The sequence below is a fragment of the Astatotilapia calliptera genome, chromosome 9 (genome assembly GCF_964374335.1).
Source record: "Astatotilapia calliptera chromosome 9, fAstCal68.1, whole genome shotgun sequence".
Taxonomy (NCBI): Eukaryota; Metazoa; Chordata; class Actinopteri; order Cichliformes; family Cichlidae; genus Astatotilapia; species Astatotilapia calliptera.
In genome coordinates this window covers 25,216,633-25,236,571 of record NC_137430.1, presented here as the reverse complement: position 1 = coordinate 25,236,571, position 19,939 = coordinate 25,216,633, and the positions used below count along the sequence as shown (strand labels likewise).

The 19,939-nt window shown below is 38.9% G+C and overlaps 1 protein-coding gene across 4 annotated transcripts in view; it reads left to right on the top strand.

Annotated features, from left to right (window-relative positions):
• The first annotated feature begins 1,973 nt into the window (after positions 1-1,973).
• myo3a (myosin IIIA) overlaps positions 1,974-19,939 on the top strand; it is a 66,058-nt gene continuing 48,092 nt past the window's right edge. For all 4 annotated transcript variants that reach the window (XM_080306104.1, XM_080306105.1, XM_080306103.1 and 1 more), the window contains exons 1-5: positions 1,974-2,110; positions 3,078-3,261; positions 7,356-7,490; positions 17,264-17,368; positions 17,477-17,576. In XM_080306104.1, the coding sequence (XP_080162230.1) occupies positions 2,109-2,110; positions 3,078-3,261; positions 7,356-7,490; positions 17,264-17,368; positions 17,477-17,576 (526 nt within the window). In that variant the 5' untranslated portion in view covers positions 1,974-2,108. The remainder of the gene's footprint in view (positions 2,111-3,077; positions 3,262-7,355; positions 7,491-17,263; positions 17,369-17,476; positions 17,577-19,939) is intronic.

Below are 19,939 nucleotides of genomic sequence, written 5' to 3'. Positions count from 1 at the left end.
CACCAGAGCAGCCATGGCCTGTTTCACCTGACTCGCTCCTTGTTGTCGTCCGTATACTCGCCCATTGTTAGCTTGTCTTCTGCAGGTTAATTTATGACACTATCAATTGATCGGCTGCTGGCTACTGGATGTCCTCATGCCTAAGATAATTACTAAAACCAATTACTTGGGGATAATAACTTTGCGAGTGTTCCTTATTCTTGATGTATAATACATAGCAGAGGTGGCTGGGGCACACAGGAACAACATCCTGCTCTGGTCTGTTGCTGCTGCTGCTGCCATCCACAACTGATACCCAAGCATGTTAATGCACTTAGGAAAGAGTAAGTATGATACTAACTTTTTATACTGGCTGATCCAGCTTCTTGACTTACCTAAACATGTTTTCAGCTTTGACTGCAAACATAAACACGTCAAGGCTGCTTCATTTGGATTTCTTATTTGCAAACTTTGGGAGTGGCTCAGTAGTAGCCCAGTGCAGGCTGTATGGATACCGTGTGTGTGTGTACGCGTGCATATGTGAAAGTGCAATCTATGCTTTATCCTTACCATCCATGTGTCTCTGTTCGCTTTGTGCCTTTTCACTGCAAGCCATCAAAGGTCAGTAAAGTTAGTTCACTTGTAATAATTTGGCAACATTTAAGTCTGTAAAGATTGTAAAGTGTAACTTATGTTTACTATGTGGAGAAGTTAAGCTGCTACAGCTGTCGATGAACTGTTTGCAAGATTTGACATGCCTTATTGTTTGTACTTTTATATTATTTCTAATAAATTCTGTGGCTATGCTTTCAAGTTTCATCTATTCACATGGGCTTATTTGGCTTGATATTATGAGGATCTTTTTCTGTGTCTTTCCAGTCGTAGCCACTTGCTTCACAGAATTCTTTTACCAAGCTCATGTTGTCTGAGTGGGAGCGCTGCGTTTTTTGACTTTGATGAGCCCAGTGAGGCAGATTATCTCAGCTTGTAGACGGGCAAACTTCATGTGCCAAGGTTAAGCTGAAACGTTAACCTATTCATCAGGGTTACAGAGTAGCCTCAAGTGGCCAGACGTCCTGATCAGATGCCACTCAGATCAAGGAGTGTGCCTTCACTTGACTTAAAAAAAACCCCCACACATTTATATTTAATTTTCACATAAACAAGACACAAAACAACAGCAACAAAACTGTATTATTTCTATCAAATAATAGCAAAGCAGTAAATACATGCTCAGTTACACATCTGCATTTCATTATTTGTGCACACAGACTATGGTTAATGCCACAACCTTTAACAGCTAATGAAAAGTGACAGGCAGCCAGTACTCTGGGGCACACAAGCTTAAATAACCACATGCATGCAGTCACAAACTCACGCACACTGCCTCCTCTAAAGGGTTACTTCCTTGCAGCTTGTGATCCTGTTGGAGGTGTCCACTGTGAGTCCTTAGGTTTCGCCCTCCCCTCTCATGTGTCGCAGCATGTTGACACACACAGGCAATGATGTATTATTGAGGATGTCTGTGGATTACTTGGGCAATGTACATTACAAGTGCAATTACCTACACAAGGATACATGTATAGGAGTCTAATTGCTCTGCATGGGCAATGGCTGATGATATCTCTGCAAAATAATGTGCCTGTCTGCCAGTTTTATCTTGCTGTGTGCAGGAATCTGTACAATTTAAATCATCTTAACTAGTTCAGATAAAATAACTGCAGGAGCTGAGTATAAGATGGCACCCTGGGTGGCAGTCTTCTCTCACCGCAAAATAAAGTGAAAAATGATAATAAAAAGAAGAAGAAGGCTTTTTGCATCACTGTGCACTTCCACTCGAGCTAGTTTTCTTTTGTGTGTGAATGGGCATCTATATGGGGAAAGGCTCATGCTGCAACAGAGACTAATTCCTGCTAATCCCACTGTATCTCCAATCTCTCAGAGCTAGTTTCCAATGGCAGCCCTGCAGCAGGGGAATTGCTAGTGAGATTAGCTTTCGTTAGCTCCTCCTCTGTTTGTGGTACTCACTGCCGGGCCAGGCTGGCCTGCCACTGCTAACCTTTTGCACAGAAATGGATTAATTGCTTTGTTTCCCCCAAAAAAATGTGCTGCATTGATTTCGGAGAATAATGTAAGTTTGATTTAGAGAGTTGTGCTTTTCTCTTTGCTTTAGCTTTGTGGATGTGGTTCTTTGAGTTATGGGAACAAATCTGTGATGACAGACAGACACCTTTGAGGGATACACGAAAGACTCTCTTGAGATTTGGCTGTAATTGCATTTCATGTAATTATCTGATTGATCTGCAGAACCTGAACTTTCCTCTGCATATTTCCATGCAAAGACAACATATGGGTTTATTTACTAATAGCTGTTTGCTTTTTAAAATATATGTACATATTATCACCTTGCCATTTTGGATGTATCTTGCTGAATATCTTGATCAATTTGGTGCTGAATGATATCAGCCTTAAAAATTGGGAATGTGTCTTATTGGACCTGAAAGTAGGAAGCACACCCCTCTGAGTGTTTACAGAAAAGCTGTGACTTAAAGCTAAGACATCCCATTTATCTGTAACAGGACACTGAAGAGTCTTAATGAAGGCAAGCACAGTTGTTGCCTTTATTTTTATGCATTGTTATGTTATAAAGCTTCAATCTGCTGAAAATCAAAGCTATTTCCTCTAGATGTAATATTTACTGCAGATATAGATGGGCGTTAAATCCCCTAAAGACCCAATTTAACCCCCCATCTATATTGCATCCCCGGATTATCCTCAAGTAAAACACTTCCAGTTTAATTCCCAAACAAACCGTGAACTTTGAACACTCATCTGATTAAGCTTCAGGTGTTGAATTTAGAATCTGAAGGAAAAGATCTACTGTACATTATGTACTTGCACAATAGCTTTAAATCCCCTTCATCTGAGCTCTTTACTAATGTGTTTACTCAGTTCAGACATGGATTAATAACAGTATAGCTGCACTAACTGGTGTATAATATAGGTCACACACAGCACAATGTCCCCCCCCCCCAACTTACCGCCTGCCCCTTCTCTATCACTGACCCACATGTACATGTGTTTTTCCCATTCTGCAGGAGATATCTCCTAAAGATGTTTCCACGATCAGGGAAATCGATTGTCTTTGACAACTTTCCAGATCCGACCGACACCTGGGAAATCATCGAGACAATTGGTAAAGGGACCTATGGAAAAGTCTATAAGGTGCTTAATAAAATAGATGGAAGTAAAGCAGCTGTGAAGATACTGGATCCGATCCATGTAAGTTGAGTTTGTTACATAGTAAGTACATTGTGAAAGAGCTTTAAGACTTCTTCAATATTTTTTATGACTGAAACAAAGAAAGTAACGGCTACAATCTGGAATTGTAATATGTTTTTGTAATTTTTTTCTGTAAGTACTGGATCATATCACTTAATCTTTGAATTCAGGTGTTTTCAGGGAATCCAGCGCTTAGAATAGGTCATTCTATAGAGTTCACTGAATTTCAGTATGGCACTGCAATGGATGTTGCCATTGCAACAGGTGCATTTGTGAAATTTTTCCCTCCTAAATATTCCACATATTTCACATCTGACATTTAGAAAACACAGTGATTCAGCCACAAAATGTCAGACCAAGAACTTATAGAGCGAAACTGATCAGTGCCAAGTGCACAGTGTGTAAAAATTACCAAAGCTCTGATGACTCACTGACCAGCTACAGATGAACCAGCAACAGTGTCATGGACAGTCAAAGCTCATTGATGTACACAGGGAGCAAAGGCTGACCATTGGGTCTGATCCAACAGATGAGCAGATGAGAGTAGCTCAAATCGGTAAAAATGCAATGCTGGTTGTGATAGAAAGGTGTCAGAATACACAGTGCATTATAGTTTGTTGCTTATGGGGCTATAGACCAGTCACCGTGCCCATGCTGAGGCTTGTTTGCCACCAAAAGCGCCAACAAGATGCCAACAATCGACCATCTGTGGATTGTGCTGGTTAAACAAGTGAGGCCCCAACTACAGCAAAAGGGGGACCAACACAATTTTAAGCATAATGTCATGTTAATGCCTGATTGGTATATATATCTATACATATTGTTTTGCTCTTAGTGATGGCACAAGAAGTACACGTTTATGTCTTGTGACATGGCAAGTGTTTAATTTACATCATCGATTTCTGGGTGTTTTTACTTTCCTGCATCTTTACTTTAGTTTTAGTTGATTGTTAGTGTAGTTTTCCCTGTTGTATGACACCTTAAATGTGATCAAATTTCATCTTTTTAAACTGAAAATGTGTATTTTATATGTTTCATTATTTTTTACCTTTTACCTTTTTTTTTTTTTTAGAGATTTATATCTGGAACAGGGAGTGCACATGATCTTCCAAGGTTAAAAGTTATGATTTTTCTTTACATTTCATCTGAAGCGTGCCCATAGGCTATGTATACCAGCTGGTATTTAAAAGGAAATCTAAATAGCTGGGTAGAAAACTTACTGAGAAGTAAACAGTAAAGGCCCCACCATCTCACAAAGAAAGAAAAACCTTTATGATGTGAAAAACCTCTGGCTTTGCAAGCACAAAAAATCGAATCGTCAGTGTAGTCTGACTTATTAGCTCTGCCCTCGGTAAGATAAACATCACTCTGCTCTGCTTTGTTCTCAGCCTGTGAAGAGAATAAAGCCAAGCAGGTTGGAAACACCTCAAGCGAGATTCTTGTAACTATTCTTCCCATCTACAACCATCAGCAAATTATCTCAGCAAATTGCCTCTGATGATATCAGTTTAGCACTCTGATCATTTTGGACTTGCGTTGCTTGTGGGGTGCTTTAGCACAGAGCCAAAACACAAATTTGGCATTACAGCAGAAGTGTGTGAAGAAGGAGAAGAAAAAAAAGAAACGGCCTAATGAGAAGAAGACTTTGTCATGCTGCAGGGAAACATGATGTTAAACTTGACATTGTGGGACTGATCTGTCCTATAGAGTCAACATTTTTTATAATTACTAGATTTACCATTTACAGAAGATTACTTCAGATGTGTTACATTTCTGAGCATTACCATATTTGAGTAGTCTGTTTGTTACCGTTCTTCATCGATTGTGTTGTCTATTTTGAGTCTACGTTATAGTGCATGGTTTATTTAGAGGCATTTAATGAGCAGCAGGGTTCCTCTATTAAACACACTCTTCAAGTCTCATTAATTTGGGAGGGGATTTGTTTCTAATTATTAAGAAACGCAAAGCGCATCATTACCATAATCTTAATCACTGCACTCATTTCGTTCACATATAGAAGATGCAGTACAGATTTTTTTAAATACTGTATGTTATGTTTAGTTTCAAGCTTTATCTTTTTCTTTTTACTTTTTTTGATGAAAAGCGATTTGTAGTCCAGTAATTTTCTGTACTTTTGCTTTCTACCTTAAGCTACATTAAATGTATAAAGCAAAGTCATTTTACATTGTGGGCCACATATAGCCACTTTGATCTTAAGTGGCCTGGATCTTTGAAATTCCCATTTCTGTCAGTGTAAAAAAAAGTTTAACTGCACATTTAGTCCCTGAGAAATCTTCATATATCAAAGGTGCAATTTCAACAAAGTGTTAAGTAGTTTGTTGCCCTGTCTTTGTTGTAGTTATAAAACTATTTTTTGTTTTTGTTTTTTACAGACAAAACATGAAAAAAAATGTTAATTACTTTGGTTTAGTATGAACGCAGGAAGTCTAAAAAATTATGCCCTCCTTCACATTTTCCAAAACCATCCATTGGAATTAGAGTCTTTGCTGTGCCCATTTTGACCCCCAAACCATATGTTTGAAATAAAAAATCTGGTTTCAGGACTCTGTACGAGGGGTGTCAGACTTCCGATGCCACCAACTACAATAGGATTCTGCTCAGTACTATTTATTGTAGTACTGCTACTGTTTATCACTTGTGATATAGTACTAAATACTGTACAAGATTAAATGTCCACCAGCACGATTTGCATTATATGCTAAAAGTTCCCGGTCTTTAGGCTTTAATAACCATGCAACATTCAGAAGAAGAGTATACGATGACTGCTGTATTTAACATGTCCTGGATATGTCCTTTCGCCCACATTAAATTGCAGAATAAATGGTGGAGACTTTGCATAGTGTCCGAAGGTCGGTCGCTCTGTTTTTCTTTGATCAAATCAGGCAACCGATGACGTTCTTGATATTTAAAAAGGTTGCAAAGCAGTTAAATGAGGAGCTGCAGATACATGTCTTAGAAATCACAGGACAAAGAAATGAATCATTCTCAAAGTCTGGTTTATGGACATTGCATTGGCTGTGTATCTGTGATATCACCACAACTCTGTCACTGTTCTCTTGAATGAAGATAGTTGAGAGTATCCTCCTCATCACTACTGGTGTAGGAATAGAAAAAGTTGAGAGAGAAAGCAAATAAATTACAGTTTTCTCCACAAAGTCTAGAAGGTAAATAAATGAAAGAAAAAATGTAAGCAATAATAACAAAGTATCCATTCAGCTGATCTTTATATTGTTATTTTCTTGGTTAGAGTTAAACTAAGAGGACCGAGAAGCAGGATCCAGTGGATGGTTAGCTCTGCTTAGCATAAACACTGTAACAAGCAATAAATAACTTTGTAAATGTAACAACTTGTCAATCAGCCAATCCAATCCAACTTTATTTATAGATCACTTCAAAAACAACATGGCTTGTTGTTTTTGAAGTAAAAAACAGTGATAAAAGTATACATTATGTAACACTTTCATACACTAGTTATTAATGAGCATGACTGTTACTGAGCCACTTACATGTCAGCTGATATTTGATATATTTATTGTACTAAATTCATTTGAATTCGGTTTTTGCTTTTTGAATTTTAGATATTTTACTCTTATGTATTTCTTGTCATTTCTTAAAATTTGTATTTAAACATAAAATTATTTTAATATACAATTTTTGTTCTTTTTACAAATTATTTTTTACTTTAAAGTAAGATTGTATTTTATTTTATTAAGCTAAAATTATTCAGGCTATTAATTGGGTGTGTTTGGTCTTATTTTTAGCTTCTGTAACAAAAAAATTCCCCAACATTGGGATTATTAAAAAAGTAATAGCTTTTATCTTATGTGAAGTAACCCTCTCCAGTTCATAATTTCAAATTTTTCTACCAGTATGAAAATGGTATTAATATTATTTAACTCATGCCTAGACAGTAGTCCAGGTAGTAATTAGTATTACCTCTATTACTCTGTTATTTGGCATTAAACATTCAAAGATAAAATATGGCTGGTAAAAAAAATAGCTAAAGATGAGATTGTAGGTGTTAAAATGTGTGTGTCGTACACACTTAGCTGATGTTTGCTCTTGTGTTTCAGGATATCGATGAGGAAATTGAAGCTGAATACAACATCCTCAAAGCTCTTTCTGACCATGCCAATGTGGTCAAGTTTTACGGGATGTATTACAAGAAGGACATCAAATGTGGGGATCAGCTGTGGCTCGTACTAGAGGTAAGAGCACAACATTGGCTGTGTTTTTGTCACAGGCAGATTTGACTTGGATCTTAGAGAGCATATACTGTAGGTGCAAAAGCCTTATTATACTACAAACAGGAAGTCTTGCCAGGTATGTACAGCGGTCAGGGATTATGTAACAGTTTTAGCCACAATGGGCAGTCTAGGAGTTTACTTATAGAGCACCTGGGGGATTTGGTCGCAGGCCAGTTAGTACCAGGAGGGGGGGAGGTTAGATTGCGTGTTGTGAGCACCCTGCTGAGAGCAGCACAGCAGGGATTTCTGTTAACAGGAGCTGTCTTCATGTATTAGTTTATACACCCTCTGTATAAAGTTGGAGCACAGGTTGAAATGTTCCTTGTTGTAGTTGATTTCTGTTGTAGAACTGAAGATACAACACACTGAAATTGCCTTTTTTGAATTAGCCTTTCCTTGTTTGCACCTGCTGATGCACGAGAAAAGCCACATGTAGCCGTGATATTTTCATGAAGGTTCAAGGAGACCTTGCTACTGCTGCTGCTTTCAGTACTCCTCAAAAATCCTTCCTGTCAGCTCCCCCCGTTCTCCATCTTTCTCCTTTTTTCATTTTCTGCTGTAGCCCTTTAGAAATGTCAAGCTCCAGACAAACATGTAATGGAGGTCAACCTCAGAGGAGAGAAAGTGTTTGTGGGGTCGAACACTGTGTCAGATATTGGTTTTCTTTGCCTTTTGGCAGTCGGACCATGTAATTTGTGTTCCTGCTTTGATAGAGAGCAGTACAAACCTGGAGATGTCTGGAAAACACTGTCAGCAATCTCAAGGAGGTTTGATAAGAAATGAAACAGCCATCGTCCAAAAGGGTGGTTGATGTGTTTCTTTGTGTGTGTGTGTGTGTGTGTGTGTGTGTGTGTGTGTGTGTGTGTGTGTGTGTGTGTGTGTGTGTGTGTGTGTGTGTGTGTGTGTGTGTGTGTGGTGTTTCTGGCGAATGGACTATAATGTAATTTGTCTCAAGGGATGGAAATGTTGGTCTGCTGGTTAATTAATCACTTTTTTTCTGAAATATCCCTTAAATACACATGCATGAGCCCCAGAGAGCATTTCTTGCTGCCATTGGTAAACCACTGTTTTCTGTATGACTTTGACAATTTATGTCACTGGGAGGAGACTTGCGGATAGGCGAGGAGAAGCCTTCAGAGCTGGCTGAAGTAGTCCTCCGGTGATTAAGTCAAAAGTCTGGCTGTACTTCACAGCAAAAGATGCAAACTCAGCAGCCTGCAACAAGTGCTTTAAGGTGATACTGTGCAAAGGAGGTAACATCTCGACTCTGATGAAACACCTGGCGACGCATAGCGGTTTTTTAAAAGCCGAGAAATGCGCTGTATTTGATAGCTTGCTGCGAGACCTCACATGGAGCACATCTACTGCGGGTGTGGTGCCTGTTATCGGTCCCGGAGTTAGCAACATCCCCCAAAAACCCGAAGAGGAGAGTCCTGGCCCCAGCCCTGCCAGTGTAGCAGAAATGATGATGATCATGATGGCAGCAGCAGCCGTGCTTCTCTGCGTGAGTAGCTTAATGTTGTTCGTGTATGTCTGTGAAGGTTCTCAGTCATCCAGGTCATCGTAGTCAAAGGAGCTTGCAAAGAAAAGCGTCTGGACTTCTGGACTTCTTTTCGTTGTTCGTGTGTAATTTACGTTGAGTAGGCTAACCACGTTATTAAATTAATGCAGGTAAGGTGAACTAGCAAACACCGTTGTAGTTACATGCGGCTGTCTTCTTGTTTGATGGCAGATGCTCCCTTCACCCTGGCCAAAAAGGCTAAAATGACCAAAGAAAAAGTGGAAAACAGTTAAACATGAGAAGTTTTTGGACAAAGTTTGTGGGTTTTTTTCCATTGTTTAAGCACTGCTTCCAGCCAAGAGTGATATCATAAATCCCCTATAGCTGCAGAAAAGGCTAACATTGTTATCTTTTTACAAAAAAACAGCTAAACATGAGAGGTTTTTGGACAAAGTTTGTGTTCTTCATTCTTTAAGCACCGGTTCGAGCACCGTTTAAGCACCGGCACCGTTTCAAAAGTATCGGTTTGGGACTGGTATTGGATAAAACCTAAACGATACCCATCCCTAGGCGTACCTATTTCACATTTGGATTGGATACTAGACTGGATATTGGTGACAACAGGCCAATCGATTCACTTCAGTATTCAGTATTCACTACACTGTGTATTAGCAGCAACTCGGGATTTTATTTCAACAGCATGCTGTGATTAAATTAGCTGAGATGACTGAACAGCTATATTGACGTCACTCTCAGACTTAACTATGACAAGAACATGTTGTCACCAACTCCATTAATATTATTTAAGTGTTTTTGTGTGAGGAGGAGTAAAAGGAGGTGCACTCAGACTGAGAGTAGGACAAAATAGGCCAGCTAGGCTCTAAATAACAGCAGTATGCAGCAGCCTGTGACATTCACACTTCACATGAGATGATATGAGACCAGTGTAGACCAGTGCAATTTTAAAATCTTTATGTATTTTTGTGCTGTTGTTGCTTATCATCTTACTAATAATTTCTAGTCCTAGTTAGTGATATTATTGGTGTATCTGTTTATTTGTTACCTTTTACTTTTTACGAAGTTAAGAAAGCATTATTTAAATCGAGCCTGATGTTGAATATAAAGAATGATTTTCAATCTCTTTTTCATGCTTATATTTTTTTTTTACTGATGTTGGATATCTCAGTGGCTCCATGCTGTGGTATTTTATACATTTGCCTAACAAACAAAAGCTCCCCTGGGTCATTTCTGTGAAAAGATTTTTTAAAAGGTTTAGATCTAAATGTGCTGAAATAGTTGATGTTGATACTTAGCTTGAAACAAAACCACGTACAAGCTTGTGGCATAGATAAATGAACCTCTTAGTACCACTGTTTACCCAACAAAAAATTATGCTAACCTTTAACCAAAAGCTCCATTTCCCCAGGCCATCTACAACCAGTTTCCCTTCCTAAACATCCAAACAAAGTCTTAAGGCTAAAAAAAAAAAACAAATACAAAAGCTAAATGAAGACCGACAGGATTTCCATTTAAGATACTCATCCTGTTCTTCTATTACGCTACCTTTTTTTCCACTGTTAGGAGATTATTGTTTCACACTGAACATTTTTCCTTTGTCAGGTACAGCAGTGCTAGAACAAAGTGTCCATATTTCTGTAATCCAAGCTCAGTGGGCTTCACATCAACAGCAGCACTGTTATGCTAGCCCAATAGATAGTTTTCACCTCTCCATCTTGAGTTTCCTTCCCCTTTCATCAATCTCCTTTCTCCTGACCTTTGCAGAGGACCCTGCATTTACTTCTCTCAGATATCAAGATGCTGACAGCACCATCCTTTTGAAGGAAAACAAAGAAAGTGCTATTGTTTTTTTAAGATAGTTTCATGTGAGTGTTCAGTGAAATTATCTACCAGGGCTTAATTCCTATGAGTAAAACTATAAATCTGCTGTGATCTTTGTTTATTCCCCGTGGTTACATATCCACTCAAAATTTCCCTTGCAAATCTGCAACCAGCAGTCCAAATCTGGTGGCTAATCCTGAGGCTGAAATCACTGCCTGACAGTTTAATAAGTGGCTGTGTTGTGCGTGTGTGTTTTTGTGCTCTGAAGTAGATGCACATGGGGTTTTAGCAGTAAAAAAGACAGGAAAGCAGGGAGTGAGGTGGTCATTCACCATGGTTACTGGCCCTCCTTTCTAAACTGTAATTTTCCATCCTTTAGCTCTGCTGAGAGGAGCCTTTCTCTGCCCTGCACTGACAGCAGACCGCTCATTATGAGCAGAATTCATACAAATTGCATCCGCTACTTTGTTAGCCCTTCATTGGGGTCTACGAGCTTTTGGCTTTGCCTCTGTAGTGTTCTCCTTTATCACAGCAGATGTGGGCAGAGATGAGCATGCTTTCATGTATAAAGGCCTAATATTGCTACCAGAGAGCTTGAAAATACTTCAAAGAAAGTGACGCTAGAGCGACTTTTATTCTCTGACTGGAAATAAGGAGCTAATTTAGATGTGCATGTCATTTGTGAGACTTTAAAAGGTCATTTGTTTTAAATGTTCACCATCTTCTATCGAGCTAAAATAAAAAATGTTTTAAATCAAAATTGCATCACTCTGGGGATGTGCTTTTTAAAAAAAAATTGGGATTGCTAAAAAAATGTCATTCGTCATTCATCTATGTGTGCAGATTAATTAAATTAAACCCCGGCCGCTAAAGTGAGCAGCTCAGAGAAGAAGCAGAAAAAGATAACTCAATCTATTGAAGCGCAAACCTTTACACCATCATTTTCTATCACGGAGGAAATGAACAGCAAAAGCAAGCAGCAGTGGTAGGAGAAATTGGCTTATGAAGATTCTTTGTCAGGACCAAAATTGCATAAAGAGTCTGCACATGAAGAAAACAATAATTAGCATTGTTGTCTGGGGAAAGATAAATGATAAGTGGAAAAGAGAGATAAATCTCTCGAAGCTTCTCATTAGTAAGCCTATACAGCTTTCCCTTTCAGCGTGGCACAAAACACAAAAACTGGATCGCACGAGGACTTGACTCGAAGGTTCAGGAGAAACTTAATCAGGGCTCATCCTGGGCATGTCGCTAGTCTATCCCAGAGCGACAGAAAATCACACACTCTGAACTCTACACCTATGGTTAGTTTACAATCACCAACTAATCTAACCTACACATTTTAGGACATGTGTTAGGATGTGAGCCTTAATCAGTTCACAAATTCCCTAGTCATTGAATCAGTGCTTGAAAACACATGAAAAATTTTTTGCTTGTCCCTTTTTTGCTTTCCTCGCTTCATTCTACTTGGACACCCTGTCAAAGTCAACAATTTGTCCTGGATTTTTCAACCCATTTTCTCTCTCCAAGCTCATCCTCTTGACCTTTGCACTCGTTAATTGACAATGATGTTTTGAAATAGTTTCCCTCTATCAGACCTTTCGATAAACGGTGCCAGAAAGTGGACACCTCGGCTATTATGCTCCGTGTAAACGATAAGGCCACGGTAACAATGGGAGTGCTCTTCTCTGGAGATGGTCCAGCATGCCGCACACACGTTTGTTTTCAGATCTTAATGAGGACATTGAATAGATACAATGCCTCGATTTCACTAACACGAACACTAACCCCCCAGAAATGAATGCTTAACCTTAAACTGAACTATAACCTAATTGTAACCCTAAACTCAAAACAACATTTTGAGCCTCAAAACATGCCTTCAAATTCACAAGGACTGGCATTTGGTCCTCATATTTATTGGTGGTCCCCACAAGTATAATGACAGTTCTTGGTCCTCACAAAGATATTTAAACAAGTACAAACACACACACACACACACACACACACACACACACACACACACACACACACACACACACACACACACACACAGGGAACATGTTTCTTCGAGCCTTTTGCAACTCGGTATATCCATCCATAAATTAGGTAATTAAAAAAATACAATGTAAATTTAAACTTTTATGCAATCACACTGTTAATGAAAGATGGCTAAAGCGAGCACCTGTGTTTAGTTTGTTTCATCTTTACCTTTCTTTTATCTACTTCTTTGCTCGTCTTTGATGCAAAACTTGCATTTACATGACTAAACAAGCACCTGACCTCATTTGTAATGGAGACTAGACCACTCAATATTCAGTGTGTTCCTTTGTTTATTCTTTGACATGATGAGCAAGACAGAGCGCAAATCTTAACAAATCTTTTCATGCAGTGCGTTCCTCTTCCAAATCTGTGAAATGTGTAACAAGGAAAGATCAAACTCCATTGAATCGTCTCTAACTGTAAAAATGACTCATGATTTTTATGAGTGTCAGAAAGAAAAATAATTTTGAAGCCCATTGCTGGTACATTCTTCAATAGTGAGCAACATGTCAACATGGTTTTTCTCAATAAGGCAAAGGAGCAGATGAGAAGCCATCCACAAAAACTGACCAAGTAACCCATTCCTGATCTCGGTGTGTCAAATACTATGGGTTTTTTTCAAAGCTGCTGGGGTTTTGCAAATGTAGAAACGGTGTCCTGGGAATACAGTACACTGGGTTACTAACTGGTCTCATAGCTAACCAGATTTAGCTGCTGAAGCGTGAGAGTTTTACTTCCTTCTTTTTACTTCCTGATTGACAAAAGGCTCTCTTTCAATCATCTTGTACTGAACTTTTAGGGAGTGGAAATGCTAAAGGAAAGGGATGTACTTCATTTATAACACAAGAAAAAAGTGCTTGAAAAGTGAGTACAACAAGAGTTCAACAAACAGTTTTTGTTGCATTAACCGTACCAAGGATTTTGTGGTACTTTAAACCTTGCCAATTATTTGTGATGCCTAAACATAATGACTGAATAAGAGTAAAGATAAAAAGCAAGTGAAAACTAATAAGAGTGTGAAAACATAGCCTCTAATTGGGCATGAACACTGGGCTCTAGGCTGAAAGCTTAAACAACGTCAAAGATTAACTGGAAGATGGCAAAAGCCATGGTTCAAAGCAGCCCAGTTCATGCATGAGAGATAATGCTCAGCAAGTGCAAAAGTAAAGTAAAGCTGACCAGTTTGCATGACAACATGGGATTACAAAATGAAACCGGAATCAACGAGCACCAAAGAGGTCATAGATTAAAATTAAGATCCATGATTGACATTAAAGGCTAAGTTTTCCTGTCAGTGTTAAAATTTCTGCCTCTGAAAAGAAACCGTAATCTTGAGGTGTTTGAATATCTGTGCTAAAGCTCATAGAATGGTTAGTAAATGTGATTTAAGCAGTTAAACAATTAAATTCAATCATCTATGACATTCCCAATGTCGTTTCCTTTCTGCAGAGATTTAGGTCTTCACCACATCTCTAATAATTAATGTTCATGTCCAGGATCACTTGTTGATGTGGCCGCTGTGGCTAAGGTGAGAGCACTAACGTTTAGCTCACCTAAATCCGGGACATCGGACCTCTCATTAATATGGATTCCTTTGTCTGCCTCGTGTAATTTAATGATGACAGGTGATATGGCAGCAATGATGTGGACTGACGTCAGGCCCCGCTCATTGTCAGAGTGCTGTGCTGTCTGTGAAAACCTCTGCGGTATTCTCTGCTTAACTGCAGTTTGTCTGCACGTCTGATAGCCGAGAGGAGACGTGATTAAGCTTCCTATGTGGCAGCTGAGATACATGCCATCCATCCTGCAACAGTCCTCCGGGCTCCTGATGAATAGGCAGATTGATAGGCAGATAGAAAACAGACAACAGGCACATCATTGAAAACTTATGCCAGTGCACCGTCAAGGTCAAAGAATTGCTTCACCTTCAGTGTCGTAGAAGGATTACAGATTATAGTTACCATTCCAACCTTGGGCCAGCATTTCAATTTGAGGTTAACATACAAAGTCAAATGAACATGACACAAAACTACTAATGAGAAATAAAATGTATTTGCAGTGATATATAATTCCTGAAATGCACAAGGAAAGAAAGACAAAGTGTTTCAAAGAGATATGGAAATGCAAGATACACAAAGAAGTAACTTTGACTTTAGTGGCTCTTGTTCCGCCGGTACCACCGGGGCCTTTTACCGTTGTCTTGTTGAGGTATAATGCAAGATTACAGTACAGTATAAGATAATAATAATTGCAGAAAGTTGCTTCTTTTCATCTGGACGCAGTGCTCTCTCTAGGAGAAACATTTCATTGCTCATATTTCAGTCTTAGATAAACTTTTCCCCTGCAGATGAACAAATTGAACTTTCTGGGACAAGATAATAACTAGCTCAATTTTAAAAAGCTGTTAATGCTAAAATGCCACCCATCAGTCTATTATCTGCTGCTTATCTGGTCTGGGTCACAGGGGCAGCAGTCTAAGCAGGAATGTCCAGACCTCCCTCGCACGAGTCACCATCTCCAGCCCAAAACACCTCACCAAGGAGCTGCCATAGTCAGATTCCAACTCGATCCTTTAAAGCAGCTCTACAAATTACCTACTCCTTGTGATCTCACTCTTTTGGCCACCAACTACAGTTTGTAGCCGTAAGCAAGAGGAACGTTGATCAGCCAGCAAATCAGTAGCTTTGTCTACATCTTCAGTTCTGTACCAAGCTCTAGAAAATTACTGCTTTGGAAAATGGACCAATTTTTATTACTTCCAGCTTCCCAAATGCCATGATTTGCTGCTTATATCAATTTTATGTGAATACCAATAGCGTCTCATCTATATTTATTATGTTTTAGACTGTTGGATGGATTTTTAAAAAGCATTTTGAAGATGAGATCTTTGTCTTCCAGTTAGTTTATAGACTAAATAAATCAATAAAATCAGTAATTGCAATGCTAGGTACTTGTGACCCACGAATTAACTACATTTAGTTAGTATTCACTGAGATCTTTAAATAAAGGAATGACTTTGTAGCTTGCTGTTGTCAGCACAACATTTTTTTAAAGCCCTGTAGGTTGAATTATAAAGAGATCACTCATTGTTTGGCTATTTGGGCCCTTAGATGTTTACTTTACTCTTTTTGTTGTGGTGCTATTGTTGAGCTATGCTGTACCTTTTTTCTTAGGACTGCAGGTAATGACACTGCAAGTTAGCATCATTATTTTCCATCTAATAAGGAGCTATTTCTTTACCCCAAATTACACAACACAGTGGGTAAACATCCCTTTCCCTGAGAAAATAAATATTACACTGTAAGCCTCATTGTGTGCTTCCACTTGCAGTAACCTACCATTTGAAATGTGTGTTAAAAACTATTTTTGTTGTATTAATTGTGAATGGTAGTCTTAACATTTTCTCGCACGTGTTACACATTTTAAACAGGCTGATTTTATAGGCTGATTTGCTTTTAAATTACAAGTTAGGGAAATCAGTGTAGTTATAAAAGAGCAAGAGATCACTACAAAAAGCTATAATGGAAATTTCCTGTCTACCAGAAAATGTCAAGGATGTTTTTTATGCATGCAGTTAAGAGTGAAGATGAAAAATTGCTCATAAAAAGTTGAATGATGCATGTGTAGATGATATCTTTTACCATAGAGAGTAACAGCGTCTGTGTTTACAAACAGGGTTCGTATGCAAAGAGACACCATTTCAGTCCACTTCCAACCCCCAGCGTCGCTGATTGACATCTCAGAGCTTTTTATTTTTTATGCACTTCTGGCATCTCCCAAAGAAAGACCCAAATTAAGGGTTATTGTTGTTGCCAAGGCAACCTACTGGGTAATTTTCTGTAATTTTCCGGGAGGGATTGCTATTGACGGTGAAGTCCATATCAAGATGCTGTATGCTGCAAGGAAACACCTACAAACACAAAAGTCTATTTTTCGGGGGAGGAGGTGTTCTGCCGCAGTGAGGAATGTCCCATAAACGGTGTATAATTTCTAATATAAATCTTGGCTTTGTCTGAATGCATACGATTATTTGCTTTATTTGAGCCCGCTTAGTCATCACCGCATAGATTAAACCCTGCATACAAAATGTACATTCTCTCCCGCTAAGCTGCCTGAGAAAGATAAGCCTCTAAAGATTGATAGAATTACTTCCAGCATCATCCCCCTGTTTTCTCGCTGTGAAATCTTATGATCAAAACGCTTCACCCCGTGCTGTTTCCACATGAAAATTCGGCATATCTTTCCCAGAGTTTGACACATTGTATAAGCAGAGTGTGTGCTGACTCATGGTGAGTTTTTGCTCATTGTCCTCTTTCCTTTGTGGACCCCCCACCCCCCCCACCCCCCACTGCAGCTCTGCAATGGTGGCTCTGTGACAGATCTGGCCAAGGGCATGCTGAAGAGAGGAGACCGAATGGATGAATCCATTATTGCCTACATCTTGCACGAGTCCCTCATGGTAAGCATTGGAGGGGGGTGACTATGATGTACCCCAGAGTAAACGGGGTGATTTTACAGGCAGGTGCTCATCAGGATAAAAGAAGCTGTTAACCTCTTTGTTTCGCAGGGCCTCCAACACCTGCACATCAACAAGACCATCCACCGTGACGTCAAAGGCAACAACATCCTATTGACGACGCAGGGAGGGATCAAGCTCGTGGACTTTGGTATGTGCCTCTTTTTGCCTTTTTAAAAATTTTTGGCATCCCTGTCCTCTAATCAGCAAAGAACATGTTATAGCTCTATTTAACGAAATCAATTACCTTCAGCTGTCTTACAAATAAACTGTGACAACAATTAGTTTCCCTGAGAGGCTGGACTACATTTACACAATCCAACAACGTGGTGGATGGTTATACTTTTCCACTGTGCCACAAACAGCTGCAAACATTGCTGCTGCTCCCACTGCAATTTCTTAACCAAATGAGGCTCGCTGTAGTTCCTGGGCTCAAGGATCGGGATAGGCAAATTGATTCTGATGGTTTTCCGGAGATGACTCACCCTCCCCCAAAAACCCCCAGCTGCCTGTTTTCATTACAAATAAAATCCCCCTCTCCATTTGTGCGTAGGTTTGCATTTACTCCTGCTAATTGTGGGCTTCTCTTAAAAGCCCTCTCCTAACAATGAAGCACAAAGTGCACTGCTTTTACACAAGAAGAACTAGAGGGTGGGGAGGTATTAATGGAATCACTTGATACTTGAATGGGAAGTAGCTAATACTGAGCCAGAGCAGCTTCTTCCTCCTCGCGCTGCTGTCATGGAGATTCTCAGCACCTGTTTGTTTGTTTGATGTTTACTGATGAAGTAGATCGAGATGTCCAAACTCTGCACCCGGAAGCATCACATAAGTATTCATATAATTAAACAGAAATGTGATAATGCTTCTGGTGATAAGAGATGAATCCTAGGATCTGGTATTCTTGGATTTTTTTAACAGCTGTGTGCTGTGTGTTTTATTTGTGCATACAGAACATATTTGCTTTAAAAACTAAAAACAGTTACAAATACAACATATTCTGAACGGAATGGCAGAAAAACATCCCTCGTAATCGGTCAAAACTATGGCATCAGTACTAGTGGCTCTTATTATTGCATCTGAAAACTGCTTTATTTAGCTAAAAAAAAAAAACATTAAATACCTCTTTCTACATAATTTATTAATTGTGTTTAGTGTGATTCATTTAAAAGTATTTATGCTGAAAGAAGAACCAAACAATCCTCCATGAGTTTGTAATTTCTCAAATTATTCTGTATGATCTGGTGGTTTGGCCGAGACCACACATGTTGCTTTCTTAGTTTTTGCTGCTGTACACTGAAAATCAGCTGTCACATCTTCAACACTGTGAAATGCTGGAGTATTCATAGACTAGAAAAAGTAACCTGTTATTGGTTTCAGTTTTAAAGTGAAACAAAATGTTTCAGTCTTGTGCAAAAGTCTTGAGTCACCCCTCATGTCTTTATATTTTGCTTCCAAGGAGTAAGGCCTTCTTCTAATTCTGTACTTGACAAATAGTTCTCCCATCTCTCTCTGAAGGTCTTTCAAAGATTTTCTTTGACCATTTTCAGAGGATTTTTTTTGTTTTTGTTTTGTGTGTTAAGCCACTTAAGCCCGACCTATGAACCATTCAAGCATAAAAAAGCACCTAACTCAAGCGATGAACCAGTGTTGTGTCTACACATGAAAGACAACTTAGCAAAGAATCAGTTCTAGATGGTATCTGTCTATGCAACTTTTGCCTCACTCTGATTTAAATTAAAATGCTATAAACACTCACAGACGATATCACACAAATTGTCTGAAGCTATTAATCAGGTTATTGCAATCCTGGCATCTCCAACAGCATCCAGCCATTATTTCTGCGATATATCATCTCTTGCTTATTTACAATAAGAACATCTTATCAAGTGTTTGATGTTTCTCTGGCTCAACCTGTAATGAATGTCCAAGATAGGAAGGATATCGTATCTCTGAAAATAATTTATTACATACAAACATTGTTGGTTAGACCAGAGAGCCAATTTCAATTCACCGTGTTTAGTGCTAAGCTCATGTAACTCTCACAGGAAGTAATTATGTTTAATGTTGGGACACGTTATCATCAGTAAATTGTTGCTGCATTCACTTTAAGGTATAAGAAAGCAGTGGCACCGCTGATCAGCTTATCTTCTATGAATAAATATTTGCCGCTGTGCATGACTGTTATCTGTTCGCACCATATTTGTGGTTGCTGGTTAGAAGTAATGCATGTGGATCAGTTTAGGGAAGATGTTAGAAGAAGCTGTATTATAAGAGGAAATAAAGTTTATATTGAAGTGTGGGTTTAAAGGAAGAAGAGCCACAGATTTTCCTGACAGAAATCTCTCGACATCTACTGGATGGTTCCCACTGGTTGAGGTCTTATCTATTTTAATTCCCTAGCAGATCAAATCGGTCATTTGTCCTGTAACTTTCAATTCAATTCAGTTTTATTTTTGTGCACCTCAAGCTGCTTCATATTGTAAGGTAAAGATCCTACAATAATACAGAGAA